This window comes from Mastigoproctus giganteus, chromosome 14, assembly GCF_048544385.1.
Source record: "Mastigoproctus giganteus isolate SK-2022 chromosome 14, ASM4854438v1, whole genome shotgun sequence".
Classification (NCBI taxonomy): Eukaryota; Metazoa; Arthropoda; class Arachnida; order Uropygi; family Thelyphonidae; genus Mastigoproctus; species Mastigoproctus giganteus.
The window spans coordinates 43,328,721-43,351,354 of NC_143588.1; the positions used below are offsets into that span (position 1 = coordinate 43,328,721).

General features: G+C 37.8%; 1 protein-coding gene across 1 annotated transcript in view; it reads right to left on the bottom strand.

The window, feature by feature from the left end:
* Nucleotides 1-4,216: 4,216 nt before the first annotated feature.
* LOC150075091 (homeobox protein Hox-B1-like) overlaps nucleotides 4,217-22,634 on the bottom strand; it is a 75,796-nt gene continuing 57,378 nt past the window's right edge. The window contains exon 2 of the mRNA XM_090389089.1: nucleotides 4,217-4,572. Within this exon, the coding sequence (XP_090245215.1) occupies nucleotides 4,217-4,572 (356 nt within the window). The remainder of the gene's footprint in view (nucleotides 4,573-22,634) is intronic.

Consider the following 22,634-nt stretch of genomic DNA (forward strand, 5'->3'; position numbering starts at 1 on the left):
GGAACCTTCCACCTGAGATTCTTTAACTACAACCTCGATTGACGAGGCCTAAGAATTCCTCCAGTCTACAATGGGATTCCGAGCCAAATCCTCTCCAAACGAGTGACGAATCCATCTTATCTTAACATCAAAATGCAGATTTTAGTTCGTCAGTTAGTTCCTTCTAATATAAAGCTTTAATGTTTAATTTTATTGTTAAATTATGTCACAATTTTAAAATTTATCAAACTGCCTCATAGAATAATCTCTGGATGTTGTTGTAACAGACTACATCTTCCACGATATTCGGTGTACCGTAATATTGAAGATTGGTTTATCATTTTCGATTATAGATCACTTTATGGCACAAATATAACCAATATTTTAATGGATAATGTCAAAACTATTTTGACATTTAATATGTAATAGTATAGGAGCTCAGTTTTTGAAATAGATGGTCCTTTTTAGAGATTTATTTCTGGTAAAGCGAATGGGATCCATGTCGCGTCTTTCAAGATTCCTAAAAATAAATGAATGAGAGGCAAACCGCAAAAAAATTGTTTCTACCACTGTTAACAGAAATCAAGAGATTGAGAAGCTTTTCTTCAAGAAAATAAGACGAGCGCATGGATTTTTCAAGGCCAAGTTGGTAAAGCCCATTTGGTCTGTGTTTACTACTCAGTCCGCTGTCTTGAAAACTTTAGTTTTCTTAATATTTCTTACTTAAAACATGTCAAGAAGAGATCGAGCTGTTGAACACTGTATTTAGAGAAAAATGCACACTTTTAGATTCTAATCTTGCTCTTCGAAGTGATCCATCTTTCCACATCATCGCTGTCATCAGCAAACTGCACCCTAAAGCTGGTTTTGCTTTCAGAACTTGCGATGTTGAGGTGGACGTGCATGTTATGAAACTCTAGTATTACTGGTACTGTTTCTTATTATGCAAAAAAAAAGTTTTCGGGGGGTGGTTGAACTTCAAAAAAGCTAACTCAATATGTTCTTTATCTTTGATTAAGAAGGGGACTTGTTACTTTTACCAGCCTCATTTTTATAGCTTCTCAACATGATTTTTTTGTTTCTTGGAAGCAATTTACCTTTCGCTAGTCGAGAGTTAAACTGAAGTTAAGGTTGCTGATTTCTCTGGAGAGTTTAACACAGTTTTATCATTCTGTCCTAATCACCAAAGCAGGCGCTCTGTTCATCCTAAACAAGTCTTATCCACCGAAGTTAAGTTTGCTATGATTGTGACCTGTCTACAACAGCGATGCCCAAAGTTATTTTGGTAACCCGATCTTCTTAGAAAGCTGCGTGCCATTGAGGACTACAATCGTTACTATAGCAATAAAGGTAGAGCATCTTTTCAGATAATGGAGGCTATCTGGAGCTACAGGGATGAAAGAAAAGATTTCGGTACCTCGCTAACATCCATTTAATGATACCAGTGACGAAAAATGTTCTTTTTGTAGTCAGGAATTCACTTAACACCTCTATTCCGTTTAAAGTATGTTGCTAATGAATATTTTAAAGAACGTTGCATTTTTAAATATGTATTGTTAAACTCTTGCCGATTAAAGTATTTAATTTTTTTAAATTAATTAGCAAAATTATATTTATTAATTTTACATTTTATTTAAATATAAACTCTAGTAAATTTTAAAAATAAATGTATAAAAGGCCACAAATAGAATGAGGATTTCGAGGCGCCCATCCCCACTGGTCCTTAGGAATTGTATCCTGGCAACTGGATCCTTGTGAGGCACATAATTACGGTTATTCTTATTAAGCAAATGATTCATTTTTGTTCATTATGCATGGATGATTTAGAAAAAGACACAAATGAAGTAAATAATCGTGAGGTTTATTGTTCTGAAAATTCCGGCAACAGATTTATGGCACAAAAGTGTATTTATCCACTTACAACAAGTGATGATAGAAAAATACATGTGAAAGGTAGGCAGGAACAGTTAGGGGAATTAATGGTTTCGTTTCTTTTCGTCTTCTTTCTGTTTTAGGTCCTCCAAGAAGTACCAAGATTTTAAATAAGAGCTTCGTTTTTCTGTATGCACCGAATAAAAATTTCGGGTAGTGTATTTGAGTTCAGAACAACGTGATCGGAATACAACACAATATAGAGGCAATCAGAATAAAAACATTTAGGATATACTGTACATCTCTGTAGTTCTTTGTAGAAAAATGTCATTTCTCCACAGATTCGAATAATTTAAATGATAACAAACATTTGAAATGGCAAACAATAAGGCTTGTATTTTACATATCTAATGAATAAACTGAATTATTTAAAAAGTGTGCCGATTAACGAAAGATGAAGCTAAGATGATAAAGTTATAGTAAGTCTAAAGATGGCCGAATAGTGAAACCAATCTACTTTATTTTAATTACTACAATGTGAGCAGTGTAATATCGAGCATGCGTGAGAAATGTGTACAACTTTAATAATTGTTTTAATAAGCTAAAAGTAGATATTGAAAATAATTCAATATTTCAGTAGGTGGGGGGTGAAATCGTGCGTATATAAACTGTTGTTGCTGGTGACATGCTGCCCAAATTGTCCTCTCAGAAGGGTTCTTATAATCCTGTCGTATATATTAACCCCAATTACCAGTTTGATAATTTGTTTACTGGATTCATTGGAAAAATGCCAGCAGACTTTCAAGGTGCTCATAACATCGGTATTAACAAAGCTTTCAGGGAGGTCAAGGTTTGTTATTGTATTAAGATTTAAAAACGAAAAAAAACATGCTTCTTAATTTTAGAATTGTAAAACGTGAATGAACATTTATAAAAGTATACTACAGCGTGAAAAGATGCGAATCCACGTTTGTGTCAACTTTAATGAGCAAAGAAGAGCTGAAGCTTTCGTTTAATAGAAATAAAACAATCCTTTTTGGTTTTAATATCATGGATGCCCACAAACGCAAATTCAAAAAAATAATATTAAAATAAAAATTAAAAATAAAGCCGAAGATTGTTAAAATTCTTTGAGACCTCCAGTTATTCCCCAGATAATTGAGTCTGATTAAGCAAGCGGTTGAAATTTGAATGAAAAATAGTTTAATTAATAAGATACACGTATTTGATAGTTCATATGTATTTAGGCTTAGCAACTTATGAATTTAGGCTTAGCAACTGGCAGCTGAATGAATTGTTATTTTATTTTTTTAATTGCTTCTCTGGTAAAGAACGGTGCCCTGCTTAAGTTTTATGTTTATTATCAATTGCTATATAAATTAATTAAAAAAAACATCGCAAAGCTTTTGTAAATAAAAAATATTTGATTTTTTGGAACTACATTTTTCTGTCACATTAACACAACGAGTGATACGTATTTTATTTATTTTAGAATTCCTTTATGGTTAAAATATATTAAGTAGAAATATATATTTAGTTTTTAATACGTAAAAATATTAAGTAGAGAAAATATATTCAACAAAAAAAAAGGGGAAAACCTGAATCTTGATTGTTTAATTTGAAAATTGTTATTATATGCGCAGGTTTTAAATAAAAATTTTTAACATCTTTATTTAAGACACTGTTTAATGGTGCTAATAAATTACTGGCAATGGTATGATTTAGGAACTTTAAGGATTTTGCTATTTTCCAACATGATTAAGCCAAAATAAAATCCGTCTTTCAGATAAGTATTATACGCCATCACAGTACGATAAACAAATAATAATAAAATCATAAAAATATCAAAACATTAAAATGTACAGTGCAGAAAAGCAAATTTAAAAGAAAATAAAACGTGTACCTTCAGAAGAGAATTAGAGCTTCATACATAATAAATATATACACGTCAAAGTTCTTTGACAACTTCCACGAAGTGGTTCTGGTACACAAACATCGATGAACTCTTCTTAGCTAATAAATTAGTTCGTAACTCGAAATTCGATCAATGGCACGCGAGTAAAATTTAAACGTAAGGGCACATCAGTTCAGGGTATTGTCTGCCATTTCAAGAACACATTACATAGATTACAAACGCATTATATACATGAACAACACTGATAAAACTGTACATAATTCGGTTTGCATGACTTTGGACCAGGACTCTGGATATGGTCTCGAACGCGTCACGGCTGCGTTTTTTTAATTTTTTTTTTTCTCACTGTCACGCTTAGGAAAGCTACCTAGCAACATATTCTGGCAGCGATCAGAAGAGAAAAGAGAGAAAGGAGAAAAAAAAAAAAAAAGTGTCCTCTCACGAGAAAAATTACTGGCTGGAGTCTGAAGACGTGAGGGCACTTGACCCCGTCGTTGCAGCGGATGCCGAACTAGGAGCTGGCGTCGTAGTGCCGTTGTCGTTCGAAGACTCTGCTGGAATAAGTCCTTCCTTCATTCTCTTTTTTTGCTTCATCCGCCTGTTTTGAAACCAAATTTTTACCTGTGTTTCGTTTAGCTGCAACGCAGTAGCTATTTCGATCCTCCTCGCCCGGGTAAGGTACTTGTTAAAATGAAATTCTTTCTCGAGTTCAGTCAGCTGTTTAGTGGTGAAATTGGTCCTCCCCGATCCTGGTCCGGATGCGGCATTCGCGTCTCCACTTGAAAAGCCGTAGTCGATCTTGTTTGCTGTGTGAAAACAAAGGGAAAATATTTAGGGAATGTTTTATAAAATAAAGTAGCTTTTCTCTCTCTCTTTTTTTCCCCTCCATTATTTTTCTATGAGTAAGTTTTAAATAAAAGTATGACGTGTATGAGGTTTAGATATTATTAAACAATGTATGCATATTTGTAGTTTTTTTAAAAATAATATATTTTTTTATTGATTAACGAAAGCTAAAAAAAACTTTATTGCAACTGGCAGCCAAAGCCGTTTTTCTTATGTTCTTCCTGGGGCTATATACAATGTATTTACTGACTGGGCATGGTCCCTTCCATCGAAAACTCTTCAACTTTGGTCTCATCGAGGATCCACACTATTTCTGCAGCGGGATCGAGGACTGGAACCACCTTATGTTTGAATGCCCAGAATATGAGGACCTCAGAGGCGTGTTGATCACACGGATAAGATTCCTTCCGAGGGGACGAGAGTCTCATCTCCTGGACACAGAGGAGGAACAACAAGCCCTAACAAAGTTTGCTCAACACTTCTTCGCAAGGAGGCGAACTTTAATAGTTATCTACCAAAACTGAAAGAAAACAGCCTTGCAATCATCAGCCAAAGATCATAATCAAACGCCGCTCAGAGAACAAGAAACCAGTTTAGAACTGACTAAGATGGAACAACCCTGACAGCCACTACCATCTCACCTGGACGGGCCCCGTCCCGATGAGATGTTAGAGACGTCATCAGAACTGAAAGCCACCTGACACTGGACTGGCACTACACCGTCACTGACTTCACACAGAAGTGACCACAACTCCCGGACGGGACTCAACTCCACATGTAACAGTATACTTGGACCAGGAAGAATGACAACACACCGGACTGGCACTACTTTGCTGTATTGAGAAACACCAGAAGAGATGACGAAAGATCACCATTCCTGGATGAGACCCACCACTTACACTAATTAATTTTTATTTTTTTATTTTTATAAATTAGACATTCTCTACCTCTTCTTTTTTGCTGAGATTCATTTTTTTTTTTTTTTTTTTTTTTTTGCGTGCTGTTCAGTACTCGTGAGATGTTAAGATAGCACTTTGTTGGAGTTAGCTGTCTTTGCTATTTTTTCAACGCTTACTTTGAGATGAAATAATCATTTTTACCCGAACTATGATAGAATTATGAGAATGGTTAATGTCAGATGTATCTGGCGGGAAAGTTTCACTTAAAACTGAATTCAATGCAAGTATAACAGGATTATCATGTAAAATAACTGCAGAACTATTCCTCACTTTTAACCCCTTCTATGATAGATTTATTTACGATAAATCAACGTTTCTGAATCATGAACAACGTTTATGATTTGCATAAAGGTTGTTCATGCAAATCATAACAAACAAAAATACATCAGTGGAGTACATAATTTAATAAATCACAATAGTATGCTGTCTTCGTGATAGGAATTGAATTATTCATCCCTGCCTAGATTAAATCAAATTACGCAAGAACCCCTTCTTCGTTATATGTACTTATTAGTCCGCTTGAAATGAAGGGTGTCTTAGAAATCCAGAACTGTGTGAAAAATATATTACAACTTAAATTATTAAATTTTTATTTTATAAAATTAATTATAAATTAATGATAAATTTACAATTTAAAAATAAAAATTCAAAGAACCATTCACACGTATGGCTGTTAATAGGAGCAATATATAAAAACTTTAAACTGTCATTTTTATGTACATTTGTGTATGAAATGTTTATTTAATTTTAAGAATATAATGTAGTTTATAAAATCGACACTGAATGTTGTTTGGACACTTAAGATTATGATATATTTTTTCCTCTGGTTATAGAGTTCGCGAACCCCCTTTTAGATTATTGTATAGATGGAATATTCCAGCTTCTGCAAGTTGTGTGCTACTTTTCTCTCTATATATTAACATATCAACCCAAATAGCCACGTGCATCCTATTTTTAACTTTTATGAAAATCTGTCCTCCACCCGTGGGCGTTAATACACTGTAATTATCCCACACCATAGCTGCGTCTATCCTCTTCTTTCTCCCTCCTCCCAGGCTTTCACAAGTGTCTGCACTTAGATTAACCTAAGTCCTTTTTTTTTTCTCTTCTTTCACTTACACCTACTCGTGACATCAATTCTCCTTCCTCCCCACCCCTTTACATCTCATTCCCCGACTGTCTCTCTGTTGCTTTCTCCAAATAAGCGCATTAAGTGGAGAGTCGAAACCTTTTATTTCTAAACTGCAATAAATCTTTAGCCCGTTTCTTCCGCTGCCGGTCTTGACGACAGATGTATTGACCGATTCCGTAGTAATGAGTGTCGTACGTGGTTGCCGACAATGTAGTAGACGTCAGTTTGGGACGGCGAAATGTGTAGCGCGGTGGTTTTAAAATTAGCAAAACAAAGGCAAGCTACGAATGAACTGTGTTTTACCCATGCTGACGCCTCTGGCAGTACAGATAATTGAAGGAAGAATAATGACACCGTCGAATTGATTTGTCCATCATGGTCCATTATTCACCACTATCGAGACATACGAAAGATGGTTTCTTGAAAGCTATTGAAATCTTTTAGCCTCGCTAAGAGACATTTAGGAGGTGTTGGTTAAGGCACACAAAATCAGAGTGATAAAAGAAAGAACTTCACGATTGAATACTATTTAATTGATCACGATTAAATCAGATTGATTCTCTTCGACTTCTCTTTCTTTCCCCTTCTTTTCTTAGCGTTGAGAAGTAGATGTAATAAATTTATAAGTTACGCCTGCAATTTTATGGTGTGTATACTAATAGACGACTTGGTACTACCACAATTGTTGAACCAACAGAAAGGAAGCTTGTTCTGTTTTAAATATTCATTATTCTAAGAAGTTGATCATTCAATAAGGCTATTGGTGTGTTTAATAGTTAATTGATTTATTAATATATATTTATTTTTTTATATATTTAATACATTATTAATTTTTTTAATAATTAATGTTTTAGATGTATATGCTTTGTGATCAGCCAAATAAATAAACAAATAGAAAGGCCTCCTTTCGCTCACATCCCTTTCTTTCTCATTGAAGTCTTCCGATTTATAACGGGACTCGAACCCAAATCTCATCAAACCGGACAAGCGACGAAACCACTAATATGTCTTTGACCGAATTCATCTTGATTTTTCGTAGCTCCAGGACTCTGTAGTGGTATCCAGGGATTGGTTTTGGGAGTCTCCCATTGTTTTTTTATAGATATGTTATACAATTTAAGAAATTTTTGGGGATCTCGCTTTTGGGTGCGTCAAATCCAGTGTACCACCATTTTGCGCTGTTCTGTTGTAACCCCAGGTGTTAATTAATTATATTTATATTGCTTGAAGAATTATAGTCTTTTTGTTATTGGATGATATGTGCTATTTCGGAAAGGATATGTTGGGCATTGGAAGAAGTTTGAGGATAATTTAAAGACTGTTTAGAGAATAATGATTTTATGAATATTCTAAATTTTCAGGCGGATATTGTCGGGGAATGGAATAAGGTGAGTTTAATTACCGATAGAAGAAATAATAATAGAAATAAAAGAAAAGGAAAACAGAAAAAAATTAAAAAATAAACCACAAAGGTTAAAAGAGAACTAATCACTTTGCAGTCCAAGAGAGCCGTACTTGTGGACGCAGTTCATCAGAGATTGAGAATTGCCAGTGAGAGAGCCATTGGTGATTCTGTTCAGTGGACTTCATGAAGTCCGAGTTGGTAGAGTCAAGGCGAAATAGCATGAGATTCCTGAGCATGGAAGTTGATATTAAATTTAATTCAGATTTTCTGTTTATATTTCGGGAAGACCACACGTTTAGAGGAGTTCATAAGATAAAGAGAATACAAGAAACAGCGGCTTATTTAGCAGTCACGGGCTTGAACTCCGATCACTCAAGGCACTTGCTTAGGATATCAGTTTCTTCTTAGGTTCCACCGATTATTTTGGCAAGAAGGTTGATGTCAGCAGTAATTCGTCTAGTGTTTAGTGGTGTCACATTACATTAACGATCAAAGCGATCATTTCAAAGTCTTGGAACGAGGACTCCAGATGGATGAGCTGAATTGAAGGATTGGCAGCACTATAGTTTTATATAAGACTATAAACCAATCCAAATATGCATCCAAACAAGTCCAAATATAAAAGCGAAATAAGCCCGTGTATAAAACTAGCGTAAATATACTTCCAGAAAAGCCCAAAGTATAAACTAAAAAAATTAAAATGTTATAACCCAGAAAAGTTTAAATATAACATCCAGATATAATGATGAGACCCCAAATCAGTGCAGTTATGAAACTAAAAACATTTAAAACTCTAAATGAAGCCTTCCTTTACAACAACATTTCGTTTAGTTTGCTTGGAATCCATCGCCTTCTAATTGAAAGACATTTCTTCCTTTTACAATTCTCCAGATTATCTCCTGCTCTGATAAGGAGATAAATCATAGACTTCTTTTGAAGACAAGTGACCGACAGTTAAATTAACAAGGCCACATATTCACAGACGACCGGTATTAATTGTGAATGATATCGCTCCACCGTTCACTCTGCACGTGCTATTGGTTCGTACTTTGATTTACGACGTAACTGACACAATGGAGTAAATATGGAGGTAATCTAACTGGCATGGAAGAGTATTGGAAAAGGATTTCGCTTAACATATACTTATCAGCAGCTCGCTCAATCGCTTATGTCTGCTCTTCTGTGACAAATTTTTCGCCAATGGAATGCACGCGCTAACGGTGTTATCTTACGTAAAGGTAATGGAGTTTGCCACCGAAATTAAGGCATGTGGCGTCTTGTGATGTTCCTGTTGCTATCTCGGCGTTGAAGTTGCAATGAACAATGAATTTAAATCGCACTGTCCATAGAGAACTCGTTTCTTAAACTTCATAATATTGTCATTAAGCGAAATGTGGAATATTTATCAAAGAACCCATGAGGTGTCTTCTGGATCTTCTATTCTTAGATCATGAAGGAGCTTTTAAAGAAAAAAAGATCCATCACGTTATTGGATATTTTAAGGAAACCAGAAGAATCCGACGAGATGACTGGGATAAATTTGTTAAATCTTTAGAACGCGATATCACGGGCCCACAGAGAAGAGGTTTTAAATTTTTTAAGAAATTACAATTAGACACAAATGATCAAATAAAAACCAACTCCATCTCCCAAGCAGAATGGAAGCAACACTATTCCAAACTATGGTATAACCCAGGCACTAGAGAATTGGAAGATGAATCTGTGGTAACCACAGATGAAGAAAATATAACAATGGAAGAACTAGAGTTAATATTACAAAAATCAAAAAACCGAAAAAGCCCAGGCGTAGACCATTTGAATGTAGAACTATTTAAATATGGGGGCACCTTACTAAAAAACTCACTACTAAAATTATTTAACATCATATGGCATAAGCAACAGATACCCAAAGGTTGGGAAACAGGAATAGTAATCAATTTACACAAAAAAGGCTCCAGAAATAACCCTAACAACTACAGAGGATAATATACTAAAGAATAAACTTAATAAATACAGTGAACAATTCTTAGAAGAAGAACAATGTGGGTTCAGGAAAGGGAGAAGCACAATAGATGCCATTTTCTCACTACAACAAATTTTGGAGAAAAGAAGAGAATTCAATCTACCGACATTTCTGCTCTTTATTGATTATGAAAAAAGCATATGCAATGTAAACCGGGAAAAACTTTGACAGATTCTACGTGAAGAAAATATTCCAACCCAACTCCGGAAAGCGATCCAAAGCCTATATAAAAACTCAAAAGTCTGTATAAAATATTCTAATGGCCAACTATCAGACCCAATTAACACGAATAAAGGAGTGAAACAAGGATGTGGACTATCGCCAAATTTATTTAACATCAATAAAATTCTTAAAGAATGGAAACAAACAATTAACAACGGAATAAAATAGGTAAAAGTACGAGATGAAAATCTCCACCTCAAAATCAATTGAATTATGTGAAAAAAAACATACAAAAAGTCGATTGTTATTGATGACAAAATAATAGAACAAATATCTGACTTCACCTATTTGGGAAATTTAATATCAGGAAAAATGGATCGACCACATAGAAAGAACAAACCCAGACCGGATCCCAAAATTAGCTTTTAACTATAAACCTACAGGCAAGAGAGATGTTGGTCGACCAAGACAACGATGGCGAGATCAAGACCACCTTCAAGAGCTACAACGGAACAGGTCTTAAAAGACCTAAGCCGGACCAAGTTCATGATGATGATGAAGGGTTTTCTAACTTCAAATATGGAACAGCTTACAGATGGTCGCAAACACCTCGAGGTCCAGCAGTTGTCAACACGGATGATAGTATTCAACTCGTCAATAATTTAGCTAGAAGGAACTAACGCGTGCTTTGAGAAAAATGTTTGAACATCTGCAGGTGCTTTGAAGCAGCTGTAAAGCAGTTAACCTATTAGGCAACGCTTCAATGTTCGAAGCGTCTCCGTTGAGCTGGCGCTGAGACCACTAACGCGTGATCAGAAAAAGAACCGTATTTGTGTCTGTCAGAATCTTCGAGGCACTTTGTAGTGGGCCTGAGTTGTTTAAATGCATCGCAACAGATGAAACTTGAGAATGAGTTTGCACCTGGAAACTAAATGTTAAAGTTCGCGATGGGAAGGAACCGGTTTCGCTGCGTCCAAAGAGATCAGGGGTGAGATCGAATGTGAAGGATGAAGGATTTATAGTTTTATTCATTCCTACGCTGGAATAAAGTTATATAAAATTACTGATTTTTACCATTTGAAATACTAGACCAGGGGTATGTTGCCATGTCTGTCTCTCGCAAGTCTTTGTTAGACAGTTATGTACCAGATAATGTCACTCAGCTAATCCATAGTTAATTATATCCTAATTCCGCTGTTGCGAGCTTTATAGCTGTTTCACTGTTAATGGATTCACTGGTTGGTTACTGTATATCCTTCAACGAATAAATTACCGCCATAACTTTTTATGCTGCATGTTTGGGACTTCGTTATAGTGTGCATAATTCACCTCCATCCACCCTCTACAGTCCTTCCTGCAAAGATTCCCTTTGATTCCCTTTGCAGGAGGGATTGTAGCACTTTATGGTCTGTGGCCTATGGAATATATACATTGTCACGACCCTGCTCTGGAACTAGCAGAAAATTGTGCATTCGTGTGGCACTATGGGCAACAGCGAGTTGAACAAAAGCTGTCTCAATTGGATAGCTTTTCCTGGTTGGTTGCTGTAGAGTTTTAGGCGCATCAGCAACTTAGGCCATATTGCACCGTATATATTTCTACAAATTGCATGTGTTTTGTGGTCGATTTGCTGTTTGCTGAACGAAAGAAAGTTTCCGGGATCAAAAACCACGCTGTTCTCGCTGAGGAATAGCGTGGAGACCGTGGTTGAGTGTCGGTCTTAAGCGACTAACTCAGCCGCGTTCCTGAAAGTCCAGTAAAAATTCCTGGCCTCATTGATGGAATTTCGAACTCAGGTATTTTCCATCTTATGTAGGAGGACAATGATTATACCAACTGTGCTACCACCAGGACCATAGCTTCCACTCTACAAGAAGATAACAGTTGTTTAAGCGATTGTAATCCCAAATGGTAGCCAAGGCGTTACTGTTGTTTTCATAAAATGTGTTTACCAACAAAGCACGAGCTTTCATCTGCTATACCAGCTTAACTTTCTTTTCTACTGTGGTTGCGTCTGTTTTTATCGTATCTAAACGAACTAAGGGCAGGCATCAAAATCTTTAGTTTGGTGGTCTACAGCGTGCAAGGACCTGATTTTTGCATCAGTGAGTGACCTTAAAATCTCGGTCATGAATGGGGTTAAATCTATACTCCGCGAATGGGATCTCAAGTCGCTCTTCTGTTTCTTATTTTGTTTATTTTCTGAATGACTCCATCTTAGAATCATTAAGCAGCTTAAGGACTTATGCATTTTTCCTCTGATGTTCTATTTTTTGCTCTTCAAACGTGGCTTAATTGAAAGACTCGCGAACACATTATTTTAACGCCGATGCTTCGATCCTTCGCTACAAGCAACTTGTCATCCCAATCATTGACTACCCTGCCACAGACCTCTGGATTTCGTTGAGAAACGCCTTGTCCGATTTTTATGTTCTAATCAGAGATATTGTTGAAGGCTGAGCGCTGTGTGAGTGAATATTCTATAAATAAACAATTTAGTTATTTTTTAATGTATTTTTTGTTCTTTAAAATTCATTACGTCACAATTTCCCCTTCCCATCATAACGCAATTTTGTTTGTCGGATGAAACCTTTTAAGCGGTTGTATTCAATCCCTTTCGTGGTTGACTGTGGCCACTCCCTCCTGTTGGAAATCCGAACCTTCGGCAACGGCCTAACCCTGGTCATCTGTTATCCGACCCAATGAACGCTTATTCCGCGTTCATGGACGATTTCCGTCGCCTACATGACGTGACCCTTAACGAGCGCCCGGAGTACTGACGAGAAATCATCTCACTCCCTGAGGAGACACGAACGACCGAACACGGCCGCACGTTACGGGGAGGGCCAACCGGCAACAGACACGTGACTGAAGCGTTCCAATCCATGAGTCAGTTAATTTTGCTGTCACCGATCGCTGTCAGAGACCGCAAGGCCAAATGTTGATAGGAAATAATTAAAAGAAAATTAAAAACGAAGGGGGAGTGGGGGATAGCCTATAATAGAATAATGAACGTCCCCAAACGGCGTACCGGAATCGAATTAATTAGGTGCAGACGAAAAGGAATTCGGAGATCGTTTGAGCCAATGAGAAATGCCGAAGCAGACGAACGCGAAACCTACAAATAGGCTTCACCGACTATAAGAGAGAAAGAAGAAAGAACCTATAAAAGGTGTACAAAAACGAAATCAAAATTCCTGCCTTTCAGCGAGAAGTGTAGATGCGACTTTAAATAAAAGAGGAGCTAATTTTTTGGGCGAATTAATTTTTCTGGTTATTTTCGTATTTATCGTTTGTGGGGTGCAAAGGAATCTTTTTCTCAAGGAGTGTGCGTTCGAATGGAGAATATTGGACGGAAATGTGGATGATGCATAAAAGCGGGGATCGACGATCCCGACAACGAGTTATTGATCGGGTGAGTGCTTGGAGAAACAGAGGGTGGAGAGTTACAAGTAGCCAGTATCGTCAACATCCTCGCAGAGATGGTGGGTGTTAACATCCCCCGACTATCGGGAAATCACATCGATGCTCAGAACAGATTTTAAGTTTATTCAGATCACATTATACATAACAGAGTTAATATTGATTATCACGAGCACTTTCTACGTGACATAATGAACTAGTTAAATTTTTATTTATTTACAAAACATACTCTCAATATTTGAAAACCAGAAAGGTGTCATCTCTACTTTTAGCATTTATACCACACTACTTGATCCCAAAGAAATGCAATTTATAGTGATATGCCTTTCGAGAATAAAATAATCAGACTTCTTAAAGAGATGCCTTAAATGCACTAGCAAAAATTTTGCTGTATATATTTTTAAAAAGCTGTCTTAACTGCGCAGGTGTGAAGTATAAAGAATCAGATGATATTTTTTATCTCTTTGAAAACTGATTTCTTATGTTGCACAGCATCTCGCATCAGACAACTTCTTTATAGCAGTTTTGTGTGTGTGCATTGTCAGTAGAGACCCCACACGCTGTTTAATGAGGGTCCAGTTAGTCCCAAAACATGCTGACATGGAAGTCTGGGCTTTTAAACAATGGCCAATTACAGAATTTTTACAGAGTTTACTGTAGTATAAATAGGATAAGTTTAGTAGATTACGCTACCAGTGTGATACATACATACACTTGCCAAAAAAATACGAATCTTTGTATTAAGGCAGTCACGTATAGAAGAAATGCAAATAGATTCAAAGAAAACTGTAATGGGGTAATGACGTGTTGTCTCGCTGAGTTTAAAGACTGCAGTAATGTGACGTCAGAATGAGGAAAACACGTGATCTATCGGACTTTGAAAAAGGTCTTATTGTGGGTGCACTTTTAGCAGGAACCACGATTCTTATTGGCACTGACTAGGTGTTGATACCAGTGGAAGGTTGAGTGTCATCCAAGGAGTACCTCAATTTTGTATCAGATCTACTGCATCCTGCAATGTTACACTTTTAACCCTAAAGTGATTGCCAGTTTATGGATGGCAATGCAACAGCGCATCGTGCCAGAATCGTACAAGAATGGTTCAAGAATATGACACAGAATTCCACCATCTTCCCTGGCATCCCCATTGGAAGACGGCGTTCTTCCAATAACATTTCTGACTTAATATTTTCCTTTAATTTTTAAAATTTGGCAGTTTTTCCCTCCAAATATCTTACTAGTGGGGACGGACATTTGTGCATTTTATTTCTAGGTTGATATGTTTTAGAGAAAACAATTTTGTTGTAATATATCAAATATATCATTATACACTGCTCAAAAAAAAATTAACAGAACACGTAGAAAAAGTACAGCTTGCGATGAAGCGACATAAAATTTGGACAGATATTGAGGGACATTTATAGGGGTTTTATGAGAATTACCAAAAAAGGTCACATTACAAAATTCGATAGACAAGATGCCCGAAAATGTGGTCTCACGACATCAGTACGTCGTATGATCCCTTCCAACGGATAAACAGGCTTGATAGCGATGAACCACGCTCAATATAAGGGCGTCTATAAGATTCTGTGGCAACAAATCCCATTCTTTCACCAGCACAGACCTTAGCTCACCAAGTGACCGAGCATGAAAAGATTTTCTTTTCATGTCGTGGATGAAAAGAAAATCCGGGCTAACCGCACATGGGGTTCGAGGATCTGTTATCGTTACCTCTGCGCAGTTACGATATCCCTATCTAAAACATGAAGAGGGGTGCAACAGTTGATCATTATTCTGCCCAGGGCTGTAGTGGAGGGTATACGCGGGTATACGCCCTATACTCTCTGGAATTCTATAAGCCTGATATGCACAGTATATTCCCTGCTTTTCGTAACATTCATAGAGGACTCTTTCTGCTAATTTTAGACTACAGCACTGATTCCGCCCCACACGAGGACGCCGCCTTCACCCTGTGTCCCTTTCTCCGATGTTAGAGGGATGGTACCGCATTCCTCGTTGTCTCCAGATGAAATAACGTCTGGATTCTGTTTGTAGGCTAAAATGGGACTCGAGGACAGAACTGTAGCTCATTTGTCAGGACTCCAAGTCACAAGTTCATGGCACCAGTTTCGACGATCTCTGCGGTGTTCAAAACTCCATTTTGAAGTAAACTCCAAAATGGAGTTTACTTCACAAGGTCCTTGTGAAGGCAACTGCATATCTTGGATACTTGTGAAGTAAACTCCACAAATATCCAGGCAAACTGATATGTGCAATTTGCAGACACTTGCTGATGCCTAATGGTCTCTGCGTTAATTCTAAACTACTTAATCCAACCCAACTCAAACCCCTTCCAATTAGAAATCGATTTTGCAAATTCGTTGAAAGAAATTCATAAGTACACGGTAGGAATAAATAATGCCATAGTTGTGTGATATCTGTCCTTTAAGCAAATTTTTTCTTCTCAAACAGATTATTTTGGTGAAAGAAACAAATATAATTATGCTCACAACATTTAAAAGTAACTGATTTCGACTTAAAACTGCTGTTTTCGGAATAATTATTCAAACCATACATCCTACACCGATTTATTGGCATAATTATTCAACTCAAAAGTCTTACATCGATTGATTGCCACAACATATTAAAATGTATCACTGTATCATGTTCTTCATTCGTGTCATAAATCGGAGATTAGCAGTTGGGTTATTTTCAAGTGTCCTCCTCCTGTTTGAGTGGGTTTGGTGCGACTGGTGAAGGAATATGAAAGAAAATTAATCTTAATAAAATCTTCGGAAGACAGCAGAACATAAAACTTGTCATGTCGTGTTCATTATGATTATCTGGAAGCAGTGCAAGTTCTAACATGTTTGGAAGTTGATGGGTGGATGGTAGCGCAGTCCATGTAGTTCTTTGTTCCTTTGTGTTCTTTATTACTCTGTTGACTACCAATTCCAAGAGTTAGTTTATCTGAAATCTTACCCACGATTTCGATTTTGCGCTTTTAACTGAACGTGCTGTTCTTTAAAGACAGGAAAGCGCTTGGAAATGTGCCAAGGCTACTTAAAGAAGGAAAGTAATGTCTTGATATGGCTGGACTTAAAAAGTCGAGGAAACTCTCGGGTCTAATTTAGACTTCTCAAATTTCGCAATGTGTATCAGAGCAGGGTACCTGCTGTCTTCTTTCGCGGCACAAAGTAAGGCCAGGTGTCCTGGAAGAAATAGAACAGACATGTTTTTTTCTGGTCTGTAAAACTTGCGTATTGTGAAATACCTTGAATTTGGTTTTTCCCTAAACATCGGTATCTTTTTTATTTTTAATTACCTTTTATTAATCATCCATATTTTGAGGTCTTTTTCAAAGTAGTCTTTGAAAAGGTGACATGGTGGATGCCGTTTTTGATATGCGATTGACAATTGACTTTCGATAGATCGAAGAAAAAGGACAGGGACATACACCTCAAGGATGCGGCGTTTGTATTCCCTGTCTCAAGCAAACTTATTAAGGTCAGTATCTGATGACTGGACACAAGAGAGCAGCTAAAAAGCCAGAAATCTATCGAACGAGTGAAGGCGGCTCAGATGTGGGCATAGAGTTGGAATCACTCTGAGAGAAGGCTGAGAGACTCTCCAAGAGCACAAGTCCCAGAATGATGATGGTGTCGAAATCTGGCCAACGATCGTTTTAACGGTCGTGGTAAGACGTTTAATCATCTTTAGACTCGCCACAAATCAACCAGCATCTTGAACCCAAAATTGCTAAACAGGACCAATAAGAAACACGAATGGAGTCTTTTTCATTTGGTAAAAGAATGCCAATCTGTTTCATCGGATAGTTGATAAAATCGCTTGGTGATTGATAAAAAGTAACCCACTGTTTCCTCTATAAATACTTTAGTTGTGACCTTCGCTCTTTTATCACTAATTGCCAATACACTTTTCTTCCCAGAAAATCCACGCATTTAAGTCTAACCGTGTTTTATAATCCTTTACGGACAAAGAGAAGAAAATCAAACAGATTTCTTTGTCCTTGGCACTTTATACGTACAGTTACCTCGGCTTATATCAGTCTTGTTCTAGTTGAGCTTTCATCCTACGGTTTTTAAAGTAGCGTTTTTAAAGTAGCGTTTTTAAAGTAGCGTTTTTAAAGTTGCTGAACCCTCAAAGCTGCACATATTTTCGGTTATGTACTTGCGGAAACAACATGAAATTTCGTTGATGTGTCTTTCGTCTTAACTACGGTTAATTCACGCATTAACTGTAGAATGATATTTCGCTCTCAAGTTCCTTTGCAGAAGTTAGACAGTATTTCAAGATGTGGTTTTTTATTATTTTATTATTATTATCTTTATTTCTCCTAGGAGACATATTCTGTTATTCAACAGAGAATAATATTACAATTTTTCATTATATGTAACACTCGTTACTAAATTATACAATACATCTTGTACTTATTATCAGAATTATACGATACATTAATAACTTGTAATCTGCTTAAGACTTAATAAATAAACGAGAAAAATTGTATACTACTGCGTTTAAAGCATAACATCACCATATTTACATTAGCACGGATATTCGCAGCAGAACAGTATACAGAATACAATATAATAGAGAGTAAAATGTTCGTTTTTACTGTTTTCATCAGTCTCTTTCTTCTGTGGGAGTAGAATGGAGTAGGTGAGGCATGTCCAGGAGAGTGTTTCCAGATGAGGTCGGGATTCCTGTCAGCTACTGTATGAAGGTTCTTAGTACTGTTTATTTTTCTTACATCTTTATCTGCAGGTAGCAGTTTTCGAGAACTTCTTTTCTGTATGTTTTGCTTGTGCAGAGTTTTCAGGGTTGATTTTTAGGGTATTAAACAGCTTTAGAGTGTTTGCTGGAAAGAATCTTCCCAGATTATCCAACTGCGTAAATGCGGGCTTGAGTTGCTGTTCCTTACCTGCAACTCGTCTTTGTTTTTCTCCGGGTGTTACTATCCACTCAGGCTTTCGGTGAATCCAGCCGTCCCGTTAAGATTGATTGATTTGGTAGTTGTTGGCGCATCGGCTTCTGTGGCCATATTGCACCTCCCAAGGTTTTTGCAGTACTTTGATCCAAGCCCGAGGCGGGAATCGAACCCGCGACCTTTGGGTTGCCGGGCAGGTACTTTACCCACTCGGCTAGCCCGGTCGGCGTCCCGTTAAGATCTGAGCAAGTGTCATTATATTCTTTGTAGTGATCGTTTGTCTCCACCTCTAAATTGGAGTATAGTATACTTCTTGAGATGGTAAAAGGCTTAGCTGAAATCTGTTCAGCCATCTCGAGAGCCAGTATTCTATTCCTAGAAAAGCCTTGATAGTGCTTTCGGGAGCTGAAGACCAGATTTGTGACGCGTATAGAGGAATAGGGATAACACATCTATTAATATACTGAATCATTAAATTGGGGTTTCTAATACCCGTGAGCTCCTGCCTGGTTGTCCAGAGCGCTGCGTTTGTTTTCCTCCGGATGTAAGCAAAGAGCATCCTGTTTTGAGCTAAGAAGGGTTCGAGGGCTATGGCAAAGAGTGTGGCGGACAATACGCCGCCTTGTGGGACTCCTTTATCGACGTGGTACGTAGCGCACACATTCCCGTTTGTTATTGTGATTTGTCTGCGCAGAAGAGTGTTCGTTAAAAATTGGAGGACATTTCCCGTAATGAGGAAGTAGTCCCTCAGAATAACTATTAGAACTGGATATGTTGTCCAATGCGGCTGCCACATCTAGAAAAACAACATCCAGTTGCTGCTTGTTATTTAGCGCTTGTAGGATCCTTTGTAGTGTTCCCATGAGGTTGGTGATGGTCGATCTCTGTGGAAGTATTGAGTGCAGGTATTCAGGTCTGTGTTTGAAGCAATGTTGGATGATGTCCAGGATTGTTTTTTCGAATATTTTTTGCAAAGAGCATCCAACAGCGATTGGTCTGAAGTCTTTTACAGATTTAGGGTTTTTTATTTTGGGGATAGGTTTTACGTAATAGCTTTTCCACAGCTTCGGGGAATCCTCTTCCACCATTATTCTCTGAAATAGATGTAATAATATATCGATGATGAAACAGCTACAGATTTTAATCATAAAAAGTGGGAATTTGTGTGGCCCGATTGTAGCTTTATTTGGGAGACTGTTGATTGCTCTTTTTAAGTTGTCTCTGCTGATACTGATTTCTTTCAATTCTTCGTTGTTAGTCACAATTTGATTAGTGTTGATAATGTCTTTAATTTTCTTGATTACATCCTGCATTTTGTTAATATTATCTTCACCGTTAACTTGATTTTCCTCGAGGGGTGTTCCGAACTTAGCTTCAGCTCAATCCTTAAAGGTTTTCTCAGTCATTTTATGCATGTAGCTTTTTCTTTTTGGCAATTCTTTTGCCCTTTTTTAATTTTGTTATAATCATTTCAAGGTGTGCCTGTTTCTTAGCCTTCGTGAAACGTGCTCTTTCGTGCTTGCACCGGATGTGATCCTCTGGATGCCCTGTTCTTTTCCATTTCCTGTACAGTTTTTGTTTATTTTGAAAATTATTTTTAATTGTGGGCTGAACCAAGGGTTTGCCCTCTCTGATACTTTTAATTCCTTAGAAGTTCCTTCTTGCGCTATATGTAAAAGTGATTGCGAGAGTGTTGTTAAGGCAGCATCGGTGCTCCAGTGAATGTCCACCAATATGTTGTTGCAAACGGTTTATGAGACTGGCTATGTAACCGATAAAGAGCAAGGCAATAGGCCTAAAATGTTGGATGCTGCGTTGGAGATGTCTGAGAACGATTATGGCGAAATCCCAAGGTATCACTTAGAAGATTATTAGGTGAGATGGACATTTCGTACGATTCCTACCGAAATATAGATAGATATATGTTCTTGTTTATATTCTGGCAATAAATCAGTCAATACAAATGTTAATCGTATTTAGCACTCACGGGGTTGAACCCCGGTACCTTCAAAGAGGGTGTGCTACTGCACTCGCGGCGCTCTGACCACTCGGCTACGTCAAGCCACGCAGATTTGAGCCGGCACTACAGGACAGTGGAAATTTATATTTTAAGATCATGTGATTTCTAAGGGACTCTGGCTGTAAAGATCACCCATCCAGAAGTTATCTGTGGGGATATCGTTAAAGAGCCGCCATTTGTGAACAATATACACTCAGTTAAAGATCTAAAAGATACCATCACTGAGTTAACTGCTGGCAATTCCCAAAAACATGCTTCTCTGTGTCGTCGGGTCCAAGAATTTATAACGCTTGGTGACTTTAGATGACAGGTCTAAACAATCAAATTATATGTTATTCCCGTAGAGGTTTGGCAATTTTAAAAACACTGTAGAAGGTACAACGTCAACTTTGTTTACTGTTTCACAAGATGGCCCTTGAGGCTCACCCTTAGGTCTTCTTCTATTTATTGTTTACCTTAGCGATTTGTCAATTGTATACCCGATCCATCAATGCTGGTGTGCCGCAAGGTGGCGTTTTATCGGGGTTACTTTTTACCGCCCTCCTTATTCCGTTTGTGTGTAACAGAGATGATGTCATTACCTACGCCGACGATATAAAGTTCCTAACGGAAATACCACCATCTGCCGACAGGGGAGTGATCACATCGGAAATCTGTAATAAGATCACAGCTTTCTCTAACCACCTCAACCATTTCGGTCTCAAACTGAACCCCCAAAAATCCGTTATTATGGTTTTTTCTCTGAAGAAGTGTCCCACATCCATACAACCCTCACTGCAGGGTGCAGTTATTCCAAGTGTTACTAAACACAAAGATCTCGGTGTAACCTTCGACCCAAACCTTAGGTTCAACTGTCACATCGAATGTGTTCTACGCAAGATCAGCCGAATGCGCTGGATTGCCCGTCAACATCTTCTTCATAACACAGACGCAAGAACCACAATCAGATATCTGGAAACCATTGTGTATCCTACCTTTCTATATGCCTCTGAAATATGGGCATCCGCAGTACCTTCTCTCATGAAGCCCATCTTCGCCAGTGAATACTGGATGTTGAAGTGGGCAACCCACAAACATCGACTCCCCCCTCAGCAGAGGACCACCAGCATGGCCGACCAACTCCAAATCCCGCGGCTGCCTCAAATAATCAGCATGAGGAGAACTGCGACCACAGTCAAAATGCTGGTTGGAAAAATCAACTCCCCTGACTTCTGGGATATATGCCAGTGGCATGTTCCACTTCCTTCCTTACGAGCCACCCCTCTTCTTCAGCTACAACGGAACAGGCTGAAGATCAGTGACAGATTCCTACCTGGACAAGTACTTCCTACAGTACAAGCCCTGCTAATGATCGGAGTTGACCTCCAGAAATTCGCTTCTGATCGCAATTACAGGCGCTCGTTGGCCGAACTTGTTCCCCTTTTGTTTGGCCCCTGATGTCGACTCATACTGAAAACTCCATCTACTATCTCCTATGAGGCGCATAACGGCACGTCGCAGGCAAATCGACGAACTGTCTCACAAGAAAAGACGATACCGAACATCAATTTGGCACTGAAAAATTCTGACTCGTGTGAATATGCTTAAATATGTGCTTAAATATTATGCACATACCTTGGTGTACTGTCTGCCTCACAACTATACATACTCGTATCTATTGAATGGCTAATGCTACGTTTTTAATTGTTATGTAATCTTTTATACTGCAAATTTTTATACTGTACATATTTTTATATTACCCTATATCATTGTCAAGCCCCTGGCCTCCTGGCTGTGGCGGGCACATTATTGTATCTGTATCTTTACTGTACAATAAAGATTTTCTTCTTCTTCTTCAGTCTTCTAATGCTGAATGGAAACTCTGCACGCGATCTTAATCTCTACAAAGTCATCTGTCCTCGGACTAAGTGACAATCTCCAGATCTGTCTCCATTCTCTTTCACTTTGGTT